At 40.6% G+C, this 9,689-nt stretch overlaps 1 protein-coding gene across 1 annotated transcript in view; it reads right to left on the minus strand.

Annotated features, from left to right (window-relative positions):
• LOC106532013 (protein turtle homolog B) overlaps positions 1–9,689 on the minus strand; it is a gene marked incomplete at its 5' end in the record, with an annotated part of 20,318 nt that overhangs the window by 6,397 nt on the left and 4,232 nt on the right. The window contains 1 exon segment of the mRNA XM_014027995.1: positions 2,355–2,482. Coding sequence (XP_013883449.1) covers positions 2,355–2,482 — 128 coding nt within the window.

The following is a 9,689-nucleotide window of genomic DNA, read 5'->3' on the forward strand; positions in this document are numbered from 1 at the left end:
TATATACAGTATATACTGTATATATACTGTACATATGTATGTATGTATATATATATATATATATATACACACACACATGTGTATATATATATATATATATATATACATACATACATATGTACAGTATATATACAGTATATACTGTATATATACATAGATAACAATTTTGAAAATGTGGGCATAACCTTTGGTAGAGGGGATCATTCTGCTTCGAATGACACCAAAATCTTAGATAATACTTCACGCTCTAGTGAGCAGGGACAGTTGGAAATTCACAAATCTCATGTCCTTTGTGCAAGGAAATGTGAGGGTTAAAATATGGTCTGTCACATAAAATTAAAAGTTTAGATGGTGTTTTACATGCATGCCAAGGCATTTTTAAAATAATTAAATCTTTGATGTCCCAACGTCGAAACAAAAATATCTCGTTTTTGAGTGTATCATAACCAAGTGTTAACAAACACGTGAAGTGGCCGTGGACAAGTCAATCCAGCCCACTAACATTAAATGTAATGTACTGTACATGTACATTACACATACATGTATTCAGTGTATTACATGTAAGTATTCCATAACCTGGTAAAAGATAATGTGATCGTGTGGGCATTTTCTTTCATTAAAACAATATTATCACAATCATCATTTTATCCTAGGCAGACAATTGAAACAATTGTTCCGAGCCGTCTCACTGTCTTCCGCAACGTTAGCAAGCACCATGCTTCTGGGACCAGTCACAATCTCAACAAGGGTAGGTCCGGGCAACAAAGGACCCAACGCACACCAGCCAACATTGAAGCAGTCAGAACCCTGTTCGAAGAGCAACATGCTGGAGAAGCATGAGAACCCTAACATTTGGAAACTCACGTTGGAACCGCTCAAGGCCAGTGTGAACACTTTTCCTTTGGAGGTATTCAGTAACCAGGAAAGACATTTGCTGAGYGGTGAGCTGTGRTCAGGGCATTTTACACCACACAGTCTAAGCAGCAGTGTCAATCCTTTGCATGTACAGTACAAAGTAGTTTGACACAAAGTGAGGGAGAATCCGTCAACCCTTCCAGAATCCGCAGACAAGGTTGTGTTTTCCTGGGCTATATGGGAATCAAACGTGGAATACGCAGCATTTCATTTTACCCATATGCCTATAAGCCTTTAACAACAAATTTTCATGCAATAAAAATTAGATCAACGATCAATATCCCGTGAAGCTTCAACACACTAGTAACAACAACAGCAATTTAAATGGAGTTTAAACGTGCAAATGAGGAGGCATCCGCCTCATACACAGTTTAAACACAACCAAAATGCTTATAACTCCACACGGAGGTGAAAAGCAGAATTTTTGCAAAGTGTGTGTAATATGCAACCCTGTCCAGCAGGGGGTGCTGCGAGCACACAAACGAGAGAGGGACACCACACAGCAGAAGCTCACTCTGAACTGATTTTGTCCATGATTTTGACTGGTGATGTTGTAATAGGCAGAAAATTAATTAACTACTCGTATTGTTTTCTATGGTTTGAAAACTGGGTATTTTTTCGYCAACGGGCACCGGAACCCTTATTTAAACACAATTGAAACATTGTATGTTTCATTTCAGGAGGTGTTTATTTACAATTGTAAAGTCAATACTCAGCTTGACCTGCCTGGAACTACCGTTGAGGTAAATCCAAAAGTACGTTTGAACCAAAAATGGAGACACTTTTGGTTGACTCTAAACTGATGAGAAGCACTTATAGGAACACTCATGGAGAAGGAGCTCAACAGATGCTGTAACAAATTGGCCTTAAAACAGATCTTGTGAAAACTCCCCATCATGCTACAATTCTGTGGGACACAAGTTCGACAAAATGCTGGAAACAACACGAGCCAGTGTTGACATGCATAAACGGGCTTGGACCCCAGTCATAACTGCTTTGTAGTCAGTCTATTTTAAACACAATAAACACATAAAACATAAACATGGCTTTATCTTTGCATGATAGCTTTATCTCACAATTCTAAAATGCCTCTTTAAAATGCTCTATTTATGCCCAGTCCTCTTACTAACCTGTTTCCATTCAGCCTAATTAGTTACATAATGATCCTTTAGCTGCTCTGCATTTGCATCATTGACTTTTTTAGTCTTTTGCTGCACATGATTCGACTTTATTTGAGACATATTGCTGCTGTAACATTCAAAATGAATGAATTTCTTAGTTTCAACCTTCGATTTGCTTACGATGAACGTTCCACTGTGAGATTTGCAAATCATTGTATTTGTTTTATTTTCATTTTACAACCCAACTCTGTCATAGCTGGGGTTGTAAAATTACATCATTGCTTAAACAGTTAGAAGAGAGAGGAACAGGGTGCACACCTGCTTTCTTTGTGGACTTGAAGTTATTGTTGTTCATTGTCATCTTCTTGGCCTTTTTAATTCGCTGGTATCTCAGTGCATCAATCCTCTCAGACCCCAAATGAGCACTTGTCGCACCTCGACGTTTTCTGGATAAGAGAGAGGGAGAGAGAGAGAGAAACAGGTAACTCCAGACTAAACTTTGTTGGTCACAGTGTGTTTGTGCACCACGGAGCACATGAGAACCCACACAGCCCCCAAACAGCTCTACTCGTGCTAAGCAAGAGGTGCAACACATTGCCAAGGGATCAATGTGAGTCACCAAAACAGCAGAAGTCTCATTTCCAGCAAAAACTTTATAAAGAATGGGACTACTTTAATATCACCATTATCTTCTACAGAATCTGGATTAAAACAGTTTGATTTTGAGTAATTAACATTTTTCACAAAATTTAAATCCAGATGATATTTAAATCTGTGCACTCTGAATGTCTGTGCCCTTTAGGAATATAACGTTTCACTCAAATTGATCCAAACAATCTACATCCAAAGAAAAGCACAAAATGTACAGCTTCTAACATCCTTTGTGTGTCACTGTGGTGTAAATCAGATTGTTAAAAATTGTTTCTGAGAGGATACAAAATTTAAAAATGGACTTGCACTGTTGGTTTCAGAGACAATAATGATTTCCATCAATGAGAAAACTATAAACCAAGTGTAAATAGAACTTGTTGCCAGATTTAATAATTAGTGCACTGAAGCATCCCCACTCTGAAAATAACAGATGCAAATGTTTCCCTGTTAAAAAGTGTTGATTTTGCAGCTTCTCATGAACTCCTTCCTGTTTATGGAGGCATGTGTACCTGGGCAGCCCAAAGGTTTCTGCCACAAACACACAGAAAACATTTAGCATTACAGAGAGGCCATCATCCCATCGTGGCTGCAGAAAGAAACTAAGTGTTGTTAGTAGAGGGAGAAAATCACAGCTGTGCGACAAAGCATCATCAATATGTATTCATAGACATGGATACTGTCTACAATGGGCTTCACCATGCTGACAGGGGGAGAGATGGCGGGAGGGGAAAATGACTACTCAGGAACAGTCACATAATGAAAAGTAAGCCAAAGAAAAGCAAAGCACCAGGACAACAAATGTAACAATTTTTTTTTCATAGAGTTGTTTTGTTTTGGAAACGGAAAAGCGATATTTAGCGATGGCATGCATGGCAGTTTGCACATGGAACACGACTTTAAAGGGGAATACATTCAAAAGCATATCATTGGGCACTTAGAATTCTAACAGTCTAAGAGAAGGGTGGTCTTTATGCCCTCCCCATTTTCAGCGCCCCAATTCTGCAAAATATTTGTTCCTCAGGGTTGAAACAAGCATGTTAGCTGCTGTTTGCAGAACACTGGCTCTTGCATGGCAGTGAGATATGTTCTGCAGTCCAGACTAAAGAGTTCAGATATACCAAGTCAGGTAGATCAGGTACAAAGAGAACAGTTTAAGTAACCTGCGAGTACAACATGCCTGGTTTATAGTTACAAGAATGAGTATTACCCTCTTTTTCCAGTGTGGGGAACTTGATCGATATGACTCTGAAAATTAAAACTGCCCATAAAATAGTTTATTTTCTTCCTTCCATGACTGTTCAATTTAACTTAGGTCATTGAATAGGTTAAATTTTGTCCTAAATATTGTATAACAATATCTCAATTGTACTTGCATTGAATTTAAATTAAATTATTTTAAATAGAATCCTGACTACTGTATTTACAAGGCAGCCAGTCAGCTTCACAGCATTTATGAGCTATGGAAATAATAAACTTCTTTTATTTTTTCCTTTTTATTATTGATAGATTACATTTAATACACGTGCAAAAAACATTCCACATACAAATTCATTCTGTTCAGTGTTTTTGTTTTTTTTGTGTGTGTGTGGTCATGGTAATTGTATCAACTGTACCTGGTCTACTCTATAAACAGAGGATGCTTTGATTGTCACTAAAGACATACAGTACACTTTACGCAGAGTCCATGGTATTGATAATACTTTTAAGTATTTGCATTTTCTTTCCCAAAAATTAAATAACAGAATATATATTGTTCAAACGAAAAAATAAACAAGCAAAAACAAAACTGTAAACTATTCTTGAATCAGATTCAATGTCAGGGACACAAAATATTGACCAAAAAAGTGTAGATGAGTTTTAAGCCGCATCTAACAGAACTGTATCTGAAGATGTTTTTAGTCCTAGAAAGAGCTGGGGTAAGAACATGATTTTAAAAACACTGATGCCAAATGTTGAGAAAACCAGAAGTACCGGCTTGTATTTAGAGTTTGAAGAGACCATAAGGTTATTTAGAGGGTTAACGGCCTTTTAACATCTCTCGGGTTTTAAGCTCAACCTACAGTGCTGGTGTTGTTTTTAACCATAGCATAAGTTGGAGCATTTTGAAATCATTTTGGTTTCATACTACTGTAGATGAGACAAGCAAAAATGACTCTGGGAAAAACTCTACATAGCAGCTTTGGCACACAACTTTACACAGTCAAACAATGATTGAGTTCAAACTGATGAAGACGGTTCCCAATAGAAAAAAGAAAAAAATATATATATATACAGTATATACAGTATATATACTAAAAGGCTCAAGTTAAAAAGACTAAACTTGTCTAAGAAAAAAACTTGTTTTTGTTAGGGGTTATAAAACTCTTGATGAACAAAAGCCCATTTGAATCAGAAAACCTCACCCAGAAAAGGGAAACCGAGGCACCTCCTGGAACCAGACTTTCTCCTACTTCAGAGTTGCCCAGAGAGAAAGGTGTCAGGTGGGTGTAGGGGTACTCACAAGCCCCTGGCTGCATGCCTTGGTGTTGGAGTTTGCCCTGCTGAATGAAAAGGTTTTGTCTCTATACATCTCTATGCTGTAGGAGGGAAGGTAGTGACTGTTTTGTGTGTTTATGCACCAAATACCAGATCAGATTACACAGTTTTTTTTTTGAGTTTCTGCATGGTGTTCTGGAACGGGTGCCATCTGGGATTCCCTTGTACTACTGGGTGACTTCAATGACCATGTGGGCAACAATAGAGTTATCTGAAAGGGGGTGATAAATAGTCCCCATGATCTGAACCAGAACAGTGTTTGCTTATTGGACTTATGTACTAAGCGCGGGTTGTCCATTAGGAACAACATGTTTGAGCATAGGGTGGTCCATAAGTGTACCTAGTACCAGACCACCTTAGGTCAAAGGTTGGTAATCGATTTTGTAATYGTGTCTTATGACCTGTAGCTCTATGTCTTGGACACTTGAATGAAGAGATGGGCAGAGCTGTCAACTGATCACCACCTGTTGGTGAGTTGGCAGGGTGGCCGTTGGACAGACCTGGTTAACCAAAACGTATAGTAAGGGTGAACTTGCCCAAAAAAATTAGGTAATCTGACTACCTGAATATACTGAATGACCAGGTTATTCCACCAATGGATTTTTTCCCCCCTGACAGCACAGGAATGTTTCAAGATGACAAAGCCAGGATTTATCAGGCTTAAATTTTCAAAGAGTGGTTCAGGGAACATGAGACATTATTTTCACACATGAACTGGCTACGACCAAATCTAGACCTGAATCTCATTGAGTAACTTTGGGATGTGCAGGAGAAGATTTTGCAAAGTGGTCAAAATCTCCTGTCATCAATGCAAGATTTTAGTGAGAAATTAATTCAACTCTGAACCAAAATAAATGTGAAATTGCAGAAGCTTGCAGAAATTATGCCATAGCGAATGTGTGTCTTAATCATATCTAATGGAGGTTCAACCAAATATTAGCATGTGTAAACTATTTGCTGGGCTGTGTGCATGTCTGTATATATGTATGTATGGGCTCCTTCAGGATGGATAGATGCTTCAAGTGTCTATAAATATTAAAATTAAATGTACCAATGATCCTAGGAGCTATGTTGTCAGAGGCTTCATAGCCCCGGTAGGGTCACCCAAAGCAAACAGGTCAAAGGTGAGGGATCAGACAGAGTGCAACCAAAAGACCCCTTACGATGTGTTCTAACAATAGACCTAGTGTTACCTTGTCTGGATGTGGGTCACCAGGGTCCCACTCTGGAACCAGGCCTGGAGATGGGGCATGTTGGCAAGCGCCTGTTGGCCGGGTTTTCACCTATGGAGCCCGTTTGGGCACAGCCCAAAGAAGAGACGTGGGTCCCCCTTCCCATGTGTTCCCAACCTGTGGGAGGGGCCATAGGGGTTGGGTGCAATGTGCAACGGGCAGTGGTCAAAGGCAAGGATCCTGGCGGTCTGATCCTCGGCTACAGAAGCTGGCTCTAGGGATGTGGAATGTCACCTCTCTGGCAGGAAAGGAGCCTGAGATGGTGTGTGAGGTTGAGAGGTTCCGACTAGATATAGTTGGACTCACCGCGACGCACCGCTCTGGATCTGGAACCAGCTCCTCAAGAGGGGTTGGACACTCTGGAGTTGCCCTTGCTGAGCAGGAGTGGGCATTCTTATTGCCGCCCATCTTGGTGCCTGTACGTTGGGGTTCGCCCCAGTGAATGAGAGGGTAGACTCCCTCCACCTACATGTTGGGGGGNCTTGATGGGGACTCCCTTGTTCTGCTGGGGAACTTCAACACTCACACGGGCAATGACGGTGAGACCTGGAGGGGTGTGGTTGGGTGGGATGCCCCATCTCGGTGCCTGTACGTTGGGGTTCACCCCGGTGAATGAGAGGGTAGCCTCCCTCTGCCTACGAGTGGCAGGCAGGTCCTGACTGTTGTTTATGCCAATGCGCCTAACAAAAGTTCAGATTACCCACCCTTTTTGGAGTCCTTGGAAGGGGTGCTGGAGGGCGCTCCTGATGGGGACTCCCTTGTTCTGCTGGGGGACTTCAATGCTCACGTGGGCAATGACAGTGAGACTTGGAGGGGAGTGGTTGAAAGGACAGGCCCCCCCCCCCACACACACCCTTTCCCGATCTGAACTTGAGCGGTGTTTTGTTGTTGGACTTCTGTGCTTATCATGGATTGTCCATAACGAACTCCGCATTCAAGCATGAGGGTGTCCATATGTGCTCTTCGCACCAGGACACCTTAGGCCACAGTTCATTGATCGACTTTGTCATCCCATCTGATCTGCGGCCGCATGTCTTGGACACTCGAGTGAAGAGAGGGACAGAGCTGTCAACTGACCACTACCTGGTAGTGAGTTGGCTCCGATGGTGGGGGAGGATGCTGGTCAGAAACGGGCAGACCCAAACGTATAGTGAGAGCCTGCTGATAACATCTGGCAGAGTCTCCCATCAGACTAAGCTTCAACTCACACCTCTGGGACAACTTTGAACACGTTCTGGGTGAGGTGGGGGACATTGAGTCTGAGTGGGCCATGTTCTGTGCCTCTAACTGTAAAATAGAGACAAACTGAGAGTGCATGTAGTTGTTCATGAACTTGGCGTGGTATCATACAATCTAGGCTTTAGGGACTGGTACACTTACTGAAAAATAGATGTAAGTAAAATGGGTAGAACCAAAGTTAGCACAGAGCTGACAGAGTAGGTCATGCCTTTGATAACAAAAAAATATTTTTGACATTTGACTGTATATAGAAAATTTTACATAACCAAAATAATCTAAAACAACATAATTTTTAACATAATCCAAGAATGCTGCTATCTACATAAATGTTGTTTGTTGTCTATTTAATTATAGTAAATGGTAAATTTACAATATTATAGGAATTTAACAGTGGTAGCAGTACATAACACATCCTAGTATGAGTAGGTGCAATACCTGGCACAAACCCTGTATGTACACACACCCAATACATACCTTGTGAGTACCAGGAAAGTACAAGGTAATTACCAGATATGTACTGGATAAGTACCATGTATGCACCCGGTAAAAAAAAGTTAACACCCGATAAGTACCAGCTACGTACTCTGTAAGTCCCAGGTATGCACCCTGCAAGTAATAGATATGTACCCCGTACAGACCAGATAAGTAACAGGTATGTACTAGGTTTATACACTGTATGCAAAAGGTACTTACAAGGCTGTATAACAAATTGCTAGCAAAATGTTTTACATAGTTATGGTTGAACTTTTACTTGATTTATGTCTCCTAAAAAGGGAACCAAGTTACAGATAAGTGTGCACATATATCTAACAGAAACCTTTTTAAGGCTAATGAAACCTTGTTCTATGTGTAAACTCAAGAAGATCACCATTTGGTGGGTATTTCTAATATTGGACAGAAAGTTGCATGTGAATGTGCTCAGTTAGCAAACAACTTGAACATTAGGTTATATTAAAGAATATTTATTCTATCTAATTTATTATGGAACAGATGGCCTATGCAAATCAGTCAGACTGCATAATGTACTAAGACTGCAGAACTTAAAATGCATAGCCCCTCATCAAAAAGGAAAATATAAAAAAATGAAAATAGCCACATGTACCAGCTAATAAAAGGAACAAATCAAACAAACACTCAAAGTCTTGTATTCCCCTTTAAAGGACGAGGTGATCAAAAAGTCCCACCTGCTAACCCCCCCCTTTCAGACATGGATCCAACCCTTACCTATTGCGGTGTAGAGGACCTGGTCACAACAACGCTGCCCAGATAGCTGAGATCAATCAAAAACAAAGCAGATAAGACTCCAGGAGCTATTAAGAACCACCACACTGACCCTAATTTATGATGATGGAGACATTGCAGTACATGAGAAGTGGACAGGCCCTGTGACACACTTTGCCCAACAACCTCTCCTTGGTAGCCAGACTTGACGGTGACCTGGTAGCATTTAAAAGTTTGGGAACAAGAGTTACAAAACATTAAAAGGAAGGTGGGTACGGACAATTGGAGAGGTTGGAAGGTAAGAGGATGAGGATGGGCCGCAGGGCCTGCCAAGATGAACTCTTCTTAAAGTATCCTTTTGCATGATTAAGGCACTTTCAAAGGCTTGACGCTACACATAACAATGGGTGTTTTGCTAGGGAATCAACTGGATAAATATTATGGGACTCCTCCTGTCAAATAAAAGCAGGGCAACACGTGATTTAGATGGATGGAAAAATTGGTGTCTTGTAAAATGTCTCCAGATTACCAAGCTTTTAGGGGCTGTCACTGAACAAATTAGGAATTCTGATGATTTGCTCATAATGGGCCTCATGCAAGAACTGTTCGTACGCACAGATTTGTTCTTAAATTGTACGTACAAGTGATTTAGGAGAATTTGTGGCATTCACCAATGTTTTCGTATTCTAAGATTTTTTCAGATACGAACAAAATTCACGAGTGGTCCAGACCTGTCGTATATTTTATGAGCAGTCAGTCTACTGTTATCCAGACG

Source organism: Austrofundulus limnaeus, unplaced genomic scaffold, assembly GCF_001266775.1.
Source record: "Austrofundulus limnaeus strain Quisiro unplaced genomic scaffold, Austrofundulus_limnaeus-1.0 Scaffold707, whole genome shotgun sequence".
Lineage (NCBI taxonomy): Eukaryota > Metazoa > Chordata > Actinopteri > Cyprinodontiformes > Rivulidae > Austrofundulus > Austrofundulus limnaeus.